Here is a 16,923-nt window from a genome sequence, read left to right as displayed (position 1 = left end):
AACCCGAGCACATGGACATCTAGTAATTTCTCCTTAAGATTTGTTCCGAAAGCCTTATTGTAGTCCAGCACAGACTGAGGCGGGGCAGAACCTCGGGCAGAGAGTCCACCCTCAAAAGCAACGAGGGTTCAATATATGGCTCTCCAGCTGCGCTAATAGTATTTTACAATTCCATCAAAAATTTAGTGGAAGCACCGCTAGCATCCACGAAGCTTAATTCAGGTGGATATTCGATGACATTTTTACCTGATGGAGTATGCAACGGCTGCTCCGCAGACTCCACACCACCGAGTCAGGATTAGCCTTCTTGGCAGAAACGACAACCTCGGGGTGCAACTCCTTTTGACTAGGAGCATCTAAAGTTTTGTCATCAAGCAAACCTCGCAGAGGAGAAACCAACGATGAATCCTCATCCAAAAAGCCATCATCATCGTTGTCATCATCTAAGACACTGACAATTCATAGTCCAAATTTTTTGGCAACCTTCTTAAGCTTCAAACCTGCTAAAGCCCCCGCAGCCTCGAGCTCAATCTTTGAATCAATAGCTTTAACCTCGGGCTTTCAACTCAAGGGTTTCAAATCCTCCACAACATCGAGCCTTTGCTGGAACAACCTAACGCTTGATCGTCAGAAGAGCCTTGACTAAGAAAACTGTTCTTTTTAAGGGCTTCAAGACTAGGAGTCTTTGACTTTTTCCCAACTTCAACAACGGCCATGACAAACGAATCTTCAGCTTTCTTTTTCTTTTTCCCTTTCCCTACATTGCTGCCAATTTCCGGAGAACCAGTAGCACCAGCCTCGCGCATCCGCTTCGAGGGTTTACGAGGCTTGACTCGAGGCTCTACTTCTATTCCCATGTCAGAAAATATACGATTCACTTAGACACCATGTGGAACAATCTTGCGAGCCGACAGATATTCGCTCTCGTGATAAGGCCCCAGGATATCAACAGTATGTCTCTCAACCTCATCAACAAAAAAAATTAGCATTCACCCCCTCCGACAAGCTCAAACCAAACAGAGGAATGGAACCGGCTTGTGGTACCACGTTACAGTTTTCACCATGATTTCCTTCGGCATCCACCCATGAGAAAGGGGCCAAATACCCGCGGCCAGAAATTCTTCAAACAAGTCACGTCCGACAACAGATGAACATGTAAGAACAAAAGCATCCTCGCAAGTCCGAAAAGCTTTTGTCCTCCCAAAAGTCGGAACCGATTTAATGTTAAGAGAAGACATTGAACTACAGAACAGGTAAATGGCTGACCAAAACCAGAAGCCTCACACATGTCAACCTTGACATAAAACCAGTAAGCAAGACAATCATCGTCCCATCTGTTCTCCTGAGCTATAGAGACCTCAACTCTAGAAATCTTCTTATTTTCATTTTTCCTCCGGGTCGTGAATGTACAACAACCAAATTGAGTCTCAAAAGCCTCTTCCTCATCATCAAATTGAACTCTCTGTTTTTTTTAATATGAAGCTCGTAGAGCCTCGCAAAGCCATCTACATCAACAACCCCACCAAAGGTGCGCTCGACCTAGAAAAACTTACAAAGTCTAAAAATATTAGGCGTAAGCTGGTGAAGCTTGGCCCCATACCTGTCCAGGATCTGAGGCAACATCTTGTCACATGGAAAACGTAGGCCGGTAGTGAAAAAATCCTTGAAGACCACAGCCTCGCCAGGATTGGGTTTTGGCACAAGCTCTTCGCCGGGAGGCCTCGCCACGTCCTTGGGAAAGTAACCTTTGCTAACATAAAAGTCTTTTGTGTTCTGGGAAACCAGCGAACAGCCAAAACGAAGCGTTGGTGCATAAGTGTCCTTGCTGGCCATGAGCTCCAAAGGATGAGCCTCGACGTTGGTCAAATCCTCTCCACTATCAGTATTCGAAGAAATCTCCAGATGTTGAGGATCCTCAAGATCCTCCTAATGTTGAGAACCCTCGCGATCCTCCCGATGCTGAAAATCCCCGTGGACCTCCTGTCACTCGGGAGCGTACCCACACTTGCTCTTTCGGCTCTTCAGGAGTCATTAACCTCGCAGTTTGAATAGTACGAGCCAGCTAGATAACATACAAAAATAAATCAAACAACAAGTGAAAAAGCAAAAGTAGAAAAGAATGCAAGAGAAGTATAGGAATAATACCTTTGAAGCTAGAAAGATCAATACAAGGAGCAGAAAAACACGAATCTCAAAGCAAGAAAATGGCAGCAAACAAGTTCTCAACAAAGACGTGATGACAACCTTGAGCAACCCATACCCCTACCTTTTATAGGGGAGTTAGTGAGTGCGAAAGGACACCTTGAATTGCGATCTCAATTCGAAACGGCACCCAATTAGAAAGTGACACATCAGGCGTCAACAGTCACCGTTGGCTCATTTCTCCTTTGATGCTTGAGGGTGACGTTTTAGGTGAGCGATCTCAAATTCGTGGGTTCAGCCCGTCGAAGTCGACCCTCGCCCACGAGGGGCTACTGTTGGAGATCGCCAAAACCTAAACACCCTTGAGCACCGTGCACAACGTAAAAAATCCTTCGAGGTCGAGTCCGAGCCGTAGTTGAACTCAATGTTGTTGACGTTGAAATTTTGTATATTCTCGATGAGATTCTCTGCTTCTTGGTGAAGAAAGTTTTCGTCGAGATGCCTCTTTTCCTGTTTGTTGATGATGCAACGTTGAAGGATCCAGCGCCATCAGCGATGCAAAGCTAGGAGCCGAAGACGAAGGTTGTGCCTGCCTCGAAGGCGAATGCTGGCTTGATGATGACTAGTGCCATCGATCTCGCGTGGAGAAACTCGGCGACTTCCCCTACCTTGTGTGCCAGCTGTCGGTGTTTTAGACCGGTAACCCGCCTAGGGAGTACCCAAGGTGGTATTTTGTGCGGTGGTGTTGTCGAGAATCAAGGAGTCGATGGTGACACAAGGAATATGATTTAGACAGGTTCGGACCGCTAGATCGCATAATACCCTATGTCATGTGTGTAGATTGTATTGATCTTGTTCTTCGTTGTTTGGAGGGGGTCCCTGCCCACCCTTATATAGTCAGGGGAGCAGGGTTACAGGGCGGATTGTGTATGAGTCCTAGTCGAGTATGTTACAGAGTCCTACTCTAACTCGGTAGAGTAGTTTTCTTTTGACCAGACTAGTCTTCGGGGAGTCCATGAAGCCTACGCGCCCTGCAGAGTAGTCTTCATGTCCGAGTAGGTTTCGGGTATGTTCCCTTGAGTGGGTCAGTACAAGTCTTCTAGTGGGCCCAGGGGTGCCTAGCCAACAGCGTGGAACCTTTCTAGCCTCGCGAGTTCCAAATTGAGAGTAAAACTCAGTTACCCTCGAACGTCGTTAACAGGTCTCAAGACTAACCTCGCAAGTTGCGCGTCGGCAGCAAGGAAAGCGGAACCCCTTTAACCTCGCACGCTCTATGGAGGCACCTCTAATAGTAAATCTTGTATCATTGCATCACATATGCTCCTAGAAGGACTTGAGGGTAGTGATTGACAACAATAATGGCTAACTCCCATTGGATTAACCCTTGAGTGTTCGGAGTCGGTTCCGGACACCGAGCTTTTATCTTTTTACTCTTTACTCAGGAATGATGCTCGAAGAAGAACTATGCGAGGTTAGGACCTCCCACTATTACAAAAATGACCTCTCCTCCCGAGGCTTAGTACCGCTCACTTTTTTGCCCGGTACTAATGTTAGCATTAGTATCGGGTCCAAATTTGGGATCCTCGGAGGCCCTTTAGTACTGGGTGGGAACCCCACCTGATACTAAATCTCTCATGCGTACACCCCGCCCCCCTCCCCTCCCTCCCCCCTCCCCCCGCGCGCTGCCTCTCTCCTCCTTCCTCCTCCTCCCAGTCCTTATCCCTTCCTCCTCCCTCCTCCTCATCTCAGTCTCCTCCTCCTCCAACACGTGTCTGCCTCTCTATCTCTCTCCCTCATCTATCTCTCTCCCTCCACGCTCCTCGATCTGTGCCTCCCCTCCCCTGTTGCCTCCGCTCGCCCCTCACTGGCGGTGAGGAGCGGCGGCAGGGTGAGGTGAGGTGGCGGCGGTGACGGTGGGCGGAGCAGCGAGGCAGAGGCGGAGGCGGCGGGCGGAGGTGGAGTTGCGGGGCGGAACTGCAGGGTGGAGGTGGAGGCAGAGCGGCAGGGCAGCGGGGCCAGGCAGCTGGCGGAGGGGCGACAGGGGCCGCCGGCGGGGGGCGGTTGGGGATTTCAATTTTTTTAATTTTTTAACACCCTTTAGTAAAGGGACCCCCTCTAGTACTGAATTGCTAGTACCGGTTGCACAACCGGTATTAGAGGGGGGTTTCTAACCGGTATTAGAGCTGCTTTCCCTAGTAGTGTCCTGACAAGACTCAATAAAGCAGGTGCCTCGAGGCTGGGCATTCATCTTGGATCGCGGATGAAGCCTCGAGGCTGAACGATCGGCTTAAAATGAAGATGAAGTCTCGAGGTTAGAGGGCAGAAGCGTAAACACGTGGAAAAGTTCAAGCTTTAGTGAGCGTCAGCAGCAGGTTCCCTGTTCGCGCCTGGGCGATTAACTCATCGACGTGACGTGTAAACAGCCGTGGATCGCACAATCGGGCGACGATCGGCCACTGTGTTTCCGTACGTGCTGCTTCCTGGAATCCTGGGCCTGGCGCCCGTGGCGATTCTGCACTTTCTTGCGGATGTGCAGGGTGGAGCTAGATCATGGTCAGTTATGCTGAAAAGTTGGCATTACCAGCCGTGTTAATTAGATTCTCTTCTGGTGCTGGGCACGTCGATGCCATATATATTATTAGTCCAATAGTCCTTAGCCCGATCGTACTAGCATTAGCCTTAGTGCACACGTGCAGGGATCATACAGAGGAGCAAGGAGCTAGGAGCTTGTTTAGATGATTCGTGCAGTGTTGCTGCGTGCAAAGTGCACGGTGATGTCCTCCTCGAGCCCTGTGACTGCATGAAACCACATGCGTGGATCCGCATTGTCAAAGTTCCACATGCATGTGGTCTGGCTACCATATTATTGTACCGGTCCTAGTTTTATCATCAGGACACGCACATGCGGGCGATATTAGGTGTGCTTTAGTTTCACGGACTAGTCACATCAAGTGTTTAGATACTAATTAGGAGGACTAAACATGAGCTAATTATAAAATCAATTGCACATATGGAGGCTAATTCACGAGACGAATCTATTAAGCCTAATTAGTCCATGATTTAACAATGTGATGCTACAGTAAATATGTGCTAATCATGAATTAATTAGGCTTAATAGATTCATCTCGCGAATTAGCCTCCATCTGTGCAATTGGTTTTGTAATTAGGCCCTGTTTGGATACACAATGCTAAACTTTAGCACCCTCAAATGGATACAGTGCTAAAGTTTAGCACATTGGGTGAGAAATGACTATATTGCCCTCATTTATGACTGGCTTGGGGAAAAGTGGAGAGGAGAGAGAGGGGGCAACTAGGGAAAAAGTGGGCTTGGAGACTACTTTTAGCACCCATTAGCACCTTTTAGCACCCCTTGGGTGTGCTAAAAAAACAAGGATGCTAAACTTTAGCACTCACCTTTTAGCACCCCTGTTTGGGAGTTCAAGTGCTAAAAGTGTGCTAAAAGTGAGGTGCTAAAGTTTAGCACCCCTTTCCAAACATCCCCTTAGTCTATGTTTAATACTCCTAATTAGTAGTATATAAATATTCGATGTGATAGGGAATAAATTTTAGTCCTTGGAACCCAAACACCCCTTAGTCAATGTGCACTCTCAGTATAGTCAATGTTAGTTTTTGCATGTACTAGCTGCTAACATTACAGTAGGCTTTGGATTTCTCTCCGCAGGCACTCTGTCTCTTTGCGACATTTCGCGTCCGTTCACCGAATCTTTGGGGTTCCACGGGAAGCTACACTCCGAGCAGTGATCATGATGCAGGGCCAAAGTAGCTGGGGTATTCGCGTGCGTAAGAGATGTCTCCCTTTTGTTAATCTGCCATCGAGGCCAGTAACTCCCCCCACTCTGCTCATTGGACCGCCAGCCACGGAGCAGAAGCCACGACACGACGAACGAAGTAGAACCACAGACGTGCTCCCGTCGTCATCGCTTAGCGGTCGGTCCTGCCGTCCTTGCTGACGAGTCGGTCGAGCCAGGACGTACGTGCTTCCTACCCCGTCGCAACAAGAACGCGCCGCGGGGGTCGCACCGACACGCACCTGCAGCGGCCCGGCACGCGGCACGGAAGTAATACTACTCGGCCCGTCCCCGCCCGCACCGTGCCGTGTGATGATCTGCTAGCCAGCCGCGCGCGCTGCCGGCCGGTGCCCGTCGATCGGCGTCGTCGTCCATCGATGGGCAGTTGGGTTCACGTGCGCGCTCGGTGGGTTCGGGCCTTCGGCGAATCGGCGGCAGTGTCGAGAAGATGACGGTCGTGCCCCCGCTACACGGATGCTTTGCGCCATGCTAGGGCAAGCCGGAGGCGGAGGCGGGCGCGCGCGGGTGTCCGTGATGGCGAAGGGACTGGATGTGACGACGCGTCCATCCGCCCATCCATCATCGGTGTCATCTCGATGCATGTTGTGTTGCCGTGTGCACGCATAGGTTTCCGTATGTCTCCGTGCGACGGAGAACCTTGTCCAGAGGAGAGGAGCCCGTCACTTCATCTCTCATCCCGCTGAGCGGCGAGGCAATGCATGCACCAAGCAGGCAGCGGCTTCTGCCTTGTGCAGAGCAACCTGATGGCCTACGCACCTAGCTTAACTGATGGGCACCGCGGCCGCCACCGCCGTGTGAGTTTGGGGTAGCGATCAGTCATCACAGGGGTACCGGAGAGAGTTTTGAGACAGACGCCTATTAAAGGCAAGTGTAGCGCTGTGTGCATCGAGCTCGTAGGTAGGTACTCCCTCCCTCCTAGAGAAGTCATGAAAAGAAAACAACTCTTTAACCAGATTTATATACAAAATAGTACTATATTTATATTTATAGTGCAAATAAATATTAATAAATTAATCATGTAATATATTTTTATACTAAATCTATTTAAAAATATGAATATTAGTATTTTTTTATAAATTCGATCAAACCTCAAATTATTTAACTCTTTAGCGTTCTTTCTAAAGGGGTGTTTGGGAACACCATGCTAAACTTTAGCACCTGTCACATCGGATATTTGATACTAATTAGGAGTATTAAACATTGTCTAATTATAAACTAATTGCATAGATAGAGTCTATTCGTGAGATGAATCTATTAAGCTTAATTAGTCCATGATTTGACAATGTGGTGCTACAATAACCATTTGCTAATGATGGATTAATTAGCCTTAATAGATTCGTCTCGCGAATTAGACTCCATATGTGCAATTAGTTTTGTATTAGCTCATATTTAGTCCTTCTAATTAGCATCCGAACATTCAATATAACCTGGCTAAAATTTAGCACCTCTTATCAACGAACATCCCTAAGATCGGACGGATGGAATAGGTGGCTACCCTGGTAGTACGAGTTTATGAGCATGGCCGTGACGACGTGACAGTCCTGAAAGACATAAGGCATCGTAGCGCCTCGGGGCTCGGGTGCCTACCGAGTTTGATATGGTCATGGCGGCAAGAGGACAGTGACGCTGCGCACCACCAGTGGGACCACAGCACGTACGTGTGTGATCGTGTGCGCGAAGGAATCTCAATGTCTTTTGAAGAAGCTTAGGGGTGCGAAAAGAACGGATTCGACAGGCTTGAAGCTTGATCACAATTCACACAAAGCAGGAATTAGATGTTGAATCATTAGACATATTGAATGTTCGGTTAAATCACCTTAACGGAACGTTTAAACTAAATTCATAGATATTATGATGTAAATTCATAGATATTATGATGTATCTAGATATACACCATATCTTGATGCATAGCAAAAATTATACATCTTAAAAACTAAAACGATCTACGATTTGGAACAAAAGGAGTAGTTACATAAACTCAGCAAACGTGATTTAACACAACATAATCCTCACCCTCAAAAGCGCCACACCTGCAATCCTGCATGAATGGTTCTCGGCACAAGCTGCAGGGGCGATCACTGTCCTCTCTGCGATTCGGCCATTAATTAGTTCCTAGTCCTTACTACTATTGATGACCGCCTAACCCATGCATGTGTTGATATTAGGCAATTGTTGTATTAGTTTTCGAAATAAATAAATCATGACAAGAGACAATTCTAGCATGCAAAATTATAACATACTAGGCAACAGGAACAGCATAATTATGATCTCAGAAAACATGATTAAAAAACAGATCAGATCACGACGCACGTACTGAGAAGCCGTGATGACGAGCAGTGTTGACGGGACAACAATCTGCGACATGAAGATTGGACGGAGGACGAGCCGTGGCGATGAATTTGAGCAGTCGCGCAGAGCGCTTCCTAAAAATCTTATTCGCCCTCTTCCGGTGCAGGATCACAAGGATGACTGGTTCCGGAGACTTGCTGCCCTGTTTGTTGCTGACGCCGACGCAACGGAATGGAGAAGACTACAGTGATGATGCAGCAGTGTAGAAGAGGCAACACTTAACTCATATAGACCACTTAATGATACCCGGATCTTCCTGTAAAATAGTCTATAACGCGTTTTTTCCATAAGGGGTGGTCCGTATTTATAAGGAGGAACACTTCCACACCCTTATCTATTAGAAATACGGGACTAATGGATGGTGTACCCCTCTAACACTAACACTAGTACTAACACTAATGGTACGTACTTTTGCTGGCTTGCTGCCATGGTGCTATTGGCATCCCTATACGACGACATCGACACCATCCCCTTTTCCCCTTGCCTCTCTAGCTATCTCTGCTCAAGAAGTGTCGCGTTCTCCACCGCCGACCGACTCTGCTGCACGTGATCTGGCCGGTGAGACGAGGCCCCGCCCAGGCCCGGCCCTGAGGGGGGGCGAGCGGGGCGGCCGTCCTAGGCCCCCGAGACCAAGAGGCCCCGCGGGCAGGTATGTATGCAGTAGGTAGTAGTAGATGTACACACGGTACCGACGGCCAATCGCGATTTGCAGACTCGCGCTTCGCGCATGCCACTATCATGATCGCGCGTCCAGCGTACGTCCGTGCCTCTAACGCTACGTCCTCGATCAAGTCGGTGTCTTACCAAGTCACCGTCGCCGATTGCAGCGGAGAAGCGCAGGGTCACAGCCTACAGGCAAGCAAGCAAGGTAGGAACCAGTCCTTGATCCTCACCGGCTCAAGTAATTAGATTGACTTTTATTTCATGTTCGATTTGTGAATGACAATATATCAATATTGCACGCTCGTTGCAGTATGCCATTGATAATTAATGCCATTGGTGAGGGATAGATGATATTGAGATTTGAAAGTTCAACATAGAGATCCGTATGTTTTGTAAGTTGATCTAATACCTTTCTAGCTTTGTGCTAGCTAGCTTTTAGTCACCAACTATTTTTTAATTTAATTTTTAGCATAGTAAAAGCGTGTAAAAGGTATGCCAACTTCATGCACCGAGAAGACCATCGACGACTTCACATCTAGGAATATTGCAAGAAATTTTCAAGTAATACACAAACTTCTTTATATGATTTTTTTTTTGGCATGCACATTGAGCGTTTACCGGTATATTGTTATTAGAAGAGCCACAGGTTTTTTTCGTCCTGAGCCTCAGAAAACTCAGGACCGGCCCTGCCCCCGCCCTGCCATGAGAGGGTCAACCACGTAATCCAGGCCGGCCGATAGATCAGGCTAGCAATATGCTGCTTCCCGTGCGGGGAGTGTGTGAAGAGCAATTCGCGCCGGCCGTCTCGCGGAGCCACGGCTGCAAGAGCTAGCCAACGGAGCCTGCCGCGGCCCGAGCGGTGCCGCGGCCCCCCGTGTGTGCGTCTGTGGTGGTACCACTGCTGTGGCGCGGGATGAGTCACGAAAGTGCTCGTGTGAGAGATCGACCACGTACGCGCCCGATCGCGGTTTTTGTCGCGAATCGTGGATTCAAAATCGCTCCTTCTCCGGTAGTCCCCGCATCACGCACGCTTTCAACCTGCGTCTGCTCAGAGCTGCATGCATTATCGACGAAACAGAGCGTGGTGGAAGCCGCGTGCGACGGGGAGCACCGCTGGCCATCGGCCGGCGCAGAGGTCAGCGGCCCAGAGCACTCGCTCAGACGTGTGGACGGTTACAAAGTTTCCAGCAGCCCGAGAGAGATGAGATGAGGGGGCAGACATGCTTGATCCTTCGCAGGAAAGTGTGAGCGGGCTCTGTCTGTTTCTCTTCGTACTGTAGTGATCCGGCCGCGCGCCACCGTAGGTACCATCATTACTGGTACGCCGCGGGTCAAAAGGAGCATCACCAATCTGCCGGAAACGGCATCAATCCATGTCTGCCCGGTTAACGTTAACCCGCTATTTCGTCTCTGCCTTCTCCCTCGGATGCGCACGATTATGCGCTGGATGGGTTGCGAGAACGAACGTCAGGTTCACCGCTCACGACGTGGGGTCCGATGTCAACAAGTGAAGAAGGGGGTGCACGTCGGTGGATGAGATGAATTCTGGAAAAATAATTTTGATGAGCATGTGCGGATACGATACGAATTACAGTTTTCATCAAGATTGAAAATTCACAGGTACTCAAAGCAGGCCTGGCCAGGCCAGTGAAATTCTCCAGCACAAAATTGTAAATGTAAAATAGTATAGCAGCAGACGTTTTCAGTGGTGGGTGCACGATGGATCCTGTTAATCTTTAAAGAAAAGCAACTGCGCTCATCACTGTTCATTAACTCGGCGCCTGAACGCCAGGAGTAAAGGGGTACGTGCGCGGCGTGCATGACGCCAGACGCCCGATCGGCCGTGCCGTCTGCCGCGGCGAGAATAATGAGCCCCGTCCTGCCGCCACCCGCGGCCCTGCCTGCTGCTCGCGCACAGACGCACAGTGCTGCAGCTGGCGCACAGTAATCGCCCGCGCAGGCGTACGCAGCGCCCGTTCACGTGCGAGAGGGGAGGCCGCAGCGCCCTTCCCCCCGCACCCTTCCGTTGGCGCCGCCCGTTTCAAACGAGCGCGAGGCGCGGACCGTGCGGTGCGGTGCTGCCGTGGCGTGGGCGATCCGTGGTCCGTGGTGCTTACGGTGCTTCGGATTCTCTTCCCGCCCCCCGTGCCTCGGCACTAATCTCTAGCAGTTGCTGCCGCAATCGGTGCTGCCCCGCTCCGGGCTCCGGAGCTCGGCGCATAGCACACCTGTGCAGCCTGCGGCGGCAGCTCGTGCGGTTTCGGAATCGTTTGTCTCGGCGCGCTTCGTTTGGATGGATTGCCATTAATCTACCGCCGTCTTTGTCTGCACTTGCAGTTTGCAGCGAATAGAGATAGAGATCTATACTGGGGGATTTCAGCTGATTCCCGCATGAAGATCAGCTGAATTCTTGCTACCGTTCACTAAGTTTTATTTACAGTTTTTGTAAAAACTGAAAAAAAAATCTATGTGTTCATTTTTGAGCTGGATCTAGGTTGGTCTGTACGTGTACGGTGATACTTCGACCGATACGGTGCTCAACTCCCTGCCCACTCCCACGTGTGCCTCCCATGCGTCGTCATCAGTGTGCGAAATAATCGGCGTTGCGTTCGGGCAGGAGAGGCAACGAAATGAATGGCCACCCTGCAGCACGAGCAGGTATCCTACTCCTACCGGATTCATGGCAAACACCCGCGCTCATCAATTCTCCAACAGAATGACGAGGGGAGGAAATACGTTGACGCTTGATCTGTTGCTCTGCAGCTTTAATTAAATGCCTTTTCCATGACGCAGTGTGCAGCAACAGCAAGCACCATGGACCTCTTCGCTTCAGCTTATTCGTCACCAAACAGTGTTTTCCTTTTCCTCTTACAACAAATCAGCCGTTTCAGCTTTTCAGCCAGCTTATAAGCTCATCTTGCTGACACGCGCATTAACCGCCTCAGCCAACTCGGATGCAAGGTTAATCGTTAGTAATTGTCAAATTAGGTTTTCAACGGAGTTTTCAGTGAATTATTGGTACTGTAGTAGATGGTGAACACAATCTCATTAGGCCCTGCGCTGAAACTTACTAGAAGGTGCACATGGCTTACGTTTAAACAAGCAAGCTAAACTGGTAGATTACTACGTAGTAGATACAAACACACAGCACAAGATTCCCAGCCACAAGAACAGGTAGCTGCAGACAGAGATTAACAGGAGGTAGAAAGAAGTTGAAAGAAACAATCTCGACACCTAGACAGACTGCGCCAATTAACAGTGGTGGCAGCAGAGGCGCGCACTTCAGGCGGGCACGCAGCCTCAAACAGTCACCAGCCACACATGGCGCCATCGACACGACAAACTATACTGGGACTACTAGCTAGCTACTGATCATCCGCCGGAGGGTGCTGGCAGGCGCGCGCACGGCGGCGTCCTGCGGACGATCAGATGTCCACGGCGATATCAGCCGCGGCCGCCGGCGCTGGCGCGGCGGGGGCCTCGGAGGGGGTGGCGGCGGATGCGGCCGCGGAGCCGGCGCCGGCGAGGCCGAGCAGCATGTGGCGGACGCCGCGGGCGTACTCGAGCAGGCGGTCGACGGCCGGGATGGTCTCCCGGACCTCGTCCAGGGCCTCGAAGTCGCGCAGCCAGGCGTGGAAGAGCGGGAACGCGTCGGCGTCCACGAGGCGCACCCCGGTCACCTCCTCGAACACGGCGAGCCAGTAGGAGCCGCAGCCCAGGACGACGTCGAGGAGGCCCACCTCGTCGCCGCCGAAGAAGCGGCGGCCCTTGAACGCGCCGTCTCGGAGCTCCGCCTCGATCAGGGCCAGGTTCTCGTGCACCTGCCGCACCGCCGCCTCCTGGTCCTCCCCCGTCGACGCGAACACCGCGCCCACCGCCGGCCCGAGCTGCACAAACATCGCAAAAGAGGACAAAAGAACGTACGTGTCAGCCATGTCTCATCACACGTGTATGTCCAACCTATCTGCAGAACCCAATAATCGATGTACCTTGTCGTCGGCGAAGTGGCACCAGAAGCGGGCGAGCGCGCGGTCGAAGGCGTCGGCGGGGAGGAGCGGGCGGGTTTCCGGCCAGGCGTCGTCGAGGTACTGGAGGATGATGACGGACTCCGGGAGCGCGCGGCCGCCGTGGACGAGCACGGGCACCTTCTTGTACACGGGGTTGAGGCGGAGCAGCTCGACGCTCTTGTTCCCGAGGTCCTCCTCCGCGTACTCGAACTCGAGCCCCTTGAGCCGCAGCGCCAGCTGCACGCGGTGCGTGTACGAGCTCGCCCACGACCCGAGCAGCTTCAGCGGCGCCGCCGCCGCCTGGCTCACGTTCTTCGGCGTCTTCTCCATGGCTCACCGCGCGCTCCGAGCTGCTCGCCCCTGGACCCTACCACTCGAGATCAAGATGCTTTCTTTCCTCTTTGAGTAGCAGCTGCCAGCTAATGGTTGTGGTGGTCTCGGGTTTGTTGCGTGGCTTGGGAGCTCCGGGGTGGACGGGTTTATATAGAGCTGGAGACGGTGACGTAGGGCCCACGTGGAAGTGGGGAGCACATGTGGGGCCGAGGAGGCGGGTTGGGCCATGGGAACCCTAGGCGTGCGTCCGAGATGGGCCGGGCAGGCTTCCAGGGCACGGCACACCGGCTCGCCGTGGACTTCCTACTCACGGGTGAAGTGTGAAACTGTGAACTTGGAATACTTTACTTGGAGTAGAGCTGTGTGCTGGTAAAGAAGTTTGTTCTCACTGGTCGAGCTGGAAGTCTTGGCCGACCGGCCGATCCCTTTTCCTCGCAGCCCTGGGCTCTGGCTGATTTGCTTCTGGATTACCGAGCAGTGGTGGGGTTAAAGAAAAAAGGGGCACGATGATCGAGGAGGAGTTCCTCTCGACTTGTTCCCCAATGCTTTGGCTTGCCGAACAATCCGGCCCGCCTGTACTAGCTTCTCTGTACGACCTTGTGGACTCGTGGTTAAACCCGCGGATTACGCGCGGCATGAAGAGTGACTGTGACTGCGAAACATTGAAAACAAATCCTGGATTCGATATAGTACTGATATGAAATCTTTAGTCAAAGCACTTGAACAAAGTCTCCGAGCCTTGATCCATGCGCTTGACTAAACCTGCATGTTCACGACCAAACCCAACAGCGAGACTGCGCCCTTATTTAGTTCACCCGTAACTCCTAACTTTATCACTATGCAAAAAGAAGATTCCCCATCACATCAAACTTGCGGTACATGCATGGAGTACTAAATGTAGACAAATTAAAAAGAGTAATGCTAAGGTGAAGACGTCCCATAAAATTTTTTTGACTCCGGACGCTACGTGGCATCTTCCTGTCCACGAATAACTTGCACGGACTGAAGATATTATCTGACAGCTCCACCTTTCCCCACCGCACAGCACAATGGTTATCCTCTCCCTCTAAATTTTTTCCCGTGCCTCTCCCACACGGCCACAGCCCCCAGTCCACCACCACGTACACGCCGTCGTCGTGCTGTCCTCCTTCTTTCCCCACCACGCACGTCTCCGTGATGCCGTCGGACGCGTGCGTCCCCGTGACGCTGCTTCCGCGCGCTGCTGCCGCAGCGTATGGGTTCCAAGTTAAGGCGGCGGCAGGCGGGGCCGGGCCAGGCCGGGGAGAGTGGACGACGTGGGAGGAGGGAGGATAAGGGCGACCGCGACGCGGGGCTGAGCTGCGGAAGCGAGGTAGCGGCGGCATTTGTTTCGGGCAGTGCACTGGGCTCGGGGATTGGCCGCGCGGGCTGAAGGATGAGGATTATGGTGCAGGCCGAGGAGGCGCGGGCGACGCTGCTGCAGGACGAGGAGGCGGGCGGCGAGTGGAGCTCCAGGCCGCGCTGCATTGCTCTCTTCGTCGAGCCGTCGCCCTTCGCGTCAGTCCACGCCCTCCTCTTCTCAAGCGCTCATCTAGTCAGTCTGATTAGAGTAGATCAGATCGAGGTATATGGATGTGACAACGGTAAAGTCCAGATGTTTCGTGTATTTATTTCATTTGTTTCAATTGTTCGTTTCTCTTGTTGCGGATTTTATTCACTTTTCTAGGATTTCTATTCTGAATTTTGATTGCCCCTCTCTTTAGAATTTGTGATGTTTTAATATTTGATTTTGCATGTTGCAATAGTTGATTTGATTTGTTAAGGTGGGAATTGGTGTTGCCACGGGGGTATCCTTCTTCCTCGCTGGCTGACTTCTTGAAGGCAACGCTTTCATGTTGCAACTCAATAAATTTGATGTTGCAGTAACCTTGTCCTGATGTTTCAACTGGATCGATGGAGATAGTGATGGCATCCATACTTGCATCCATACATGTTTCAACGAGTAAATCGATTTGTTGCGATAATATTTTCTTGATATTGCAGTAGCCTTGTTATGATGTTTTCAACTGGATCGATGGAGATGGTGCATCCATACATGTTTCAACGAGTAAATTGATTTGTTGTGGTAATATTTTCTTGATGTTGCAGGAGCTTTTTACTGGATGCTGGAAGAGCAAAATAAATGCGATAGATTTATCCGAATGTTTCAGAATTGGATCCGGTTTTATTTTCCTGTACAACTCAAATGGAAATGGTGATGCTATGTTCAAGGTTGCAGTAGCATTTTTTATGGATGTCGCAAGTGCTTTTTTTTGTTGTTGCAATAAATTTTCATTGATGTTGCGGCAGTGACTGAGTTTTTTATTATATTCTCGATGTTGCACATATTATTTTACAATGTTGCGGATGCAATTTTTTATGGTGTATGAACTATTTTCATCTTCTCCAAATCTCCAAGCCAATCATCTCTCTGCCCTCTGAGTCCCGTGACGTTGGGTCCCCCCTCTCTCATGATGAAGCAGCAGTATAGGGGCTCACGGTGGTAGGACAATGTGCGCTTGCAGGTGGTTGGGTAATAATTAACATGGGACTGCCATGTTGCAGTAGGTATCTCACGATGTTGCAGTAGAGATTCTTGGATGTTGCAAGCACTGTAGATGCACATGGGTGTTGCGGATGAACGTATCGTCTGATGTTGCACGATTGATTTTCTGAGATGTTTCGATGTTGCAATAGTTGGCTTTTGTTATTTCATCTGTCAATTTTTCATGTTGCAATATTTCTTCCTGTACGAGCTCAATTTCATGTTGCAATATTTCTTCCCGTACGAGCTCAACCCCAACTCAACATATGATGATTTTTTAGAAATGTTGCATGAAACATGTGTTCAATGTTGCAGTGGGAATTTTTCCTCACGAATATTATGTTTACATTGAGCTATTTTTTTCGCATCTTTTTCATGTTGCAACCATAGATTTTCGATGTTGCAGTTATTTTGTTTTAATGTTGCAATGGAATGTTGGATAATTAGTGGTATTTATTATGATACTCGTGTAGCCGTCAGATTTAAAACGGATAGTGATGCATGCGTCCGACGGAAATTGCTCCCGCCGGACGTCCGGGCGCTAGCAAGCCCGAATTAAAAACTAATTGCACAGTTTTGTTGTACTTTGCGAGACGAATCTTTTGAGCCTAATTAGTCAATATTTGGACAATAATTCACAAATACAAACGAAACGCTACAGTATGCTACAGTGCTGGCACAGTAATTTTAGCACTCCAAATTTTGACAACTAAACAAGACCTGCGAGGAGCAATCTTGCGGTGTGCATTTGCCCGTGACCTACACCCGCGTGCATGCATTGCAGCCCAGAATAAGTCCGGCCGGCCGGCCGGCCGGATGCATTTATGGCCGGGATCACCAGTTAAGCAGTTTCGCCCTACGCCACCATTGTTTTTTTTGTTTGTTCTGCGACTGATATGCAGCGTCACGTTGCGTCGAATGCTGACCGATCTATTCCATTCCCGCACGCCCACTGTTGGCGAACAGCAGGCACCAGGCAGGCAGCGAGCGTACGCGCACGACGGACGGCACGAGAGCCCGCGGCGGAAGTGCGGCC

The 16,923-nt window shown here is 50.4% G+C and overlaps 1 protein-coding gene across 1 annotated transcript; it reads right to left on the bottom strand.

The window, feature by feature from the left end:
- Nucleotides 1–12,072: 12,072 nt before the first annotated feature.
- LOC117847134 (glutathione transferase GST 23) lies at nucleotides 12,073–13,441 on the bottom strand. Its single transcript, XM_034728295.2, has 2 exons — nucleotides 12,974–13,441; nucleotides 12,073–12,871 (listed from the first exon to the last, which is right to left on the bottom strand). Exons 1-2 carry the CDS (start codon nucleotides 13,319–13,321, stop codon nucleotides 12,410–12,412), a joined length of 810 nt encoding a protein of 269 aa, XP_034584186.1. The 5' UTR covers nucleotides 13,322–13,441; the 3' UTR covers nucleotides 12,073–12,409.
- Between the last annotated feature and the right edge of the window lie 3,482 nt (nucleotides 13,442–16,923).

The sequence above is a fragment of the Setaria viridis genome, chromosome 3 (assembly GCF_005286985.2).
Source record: "Setaria viridis chromosome 3, Setaria_viridis_v4.0, whole genome shotgun sequence".
Lineage (NCBI taxonomy): Eukaryota > Viridiplantae > Streptophyta > Magnoliopsida > Poales > Poaceae > Setaria > Setaria viridis.
The sequence above is the reverse complement of the archived record's forward strand: the minus strand, read 5'-3'. Positions and strand labels throughout refer to the sequence as shown.

Coding starts and splice junctions, on each gene's coding strand:
- LOC117847134 (XM_034728295.2), bottom strand. CDS start 13,321: ATGGAGAAGACGCCGAAGAACGTGAGCCAGGCGGCGGCGGCGCCGCTG. Junction 12,872..12,973: donor GCCACTTCGCCGACGACAAG/GTACATCGATTA, acceptor ATGTTTGTGCAG/CTCGGGCCGGCGGTGGGCGC.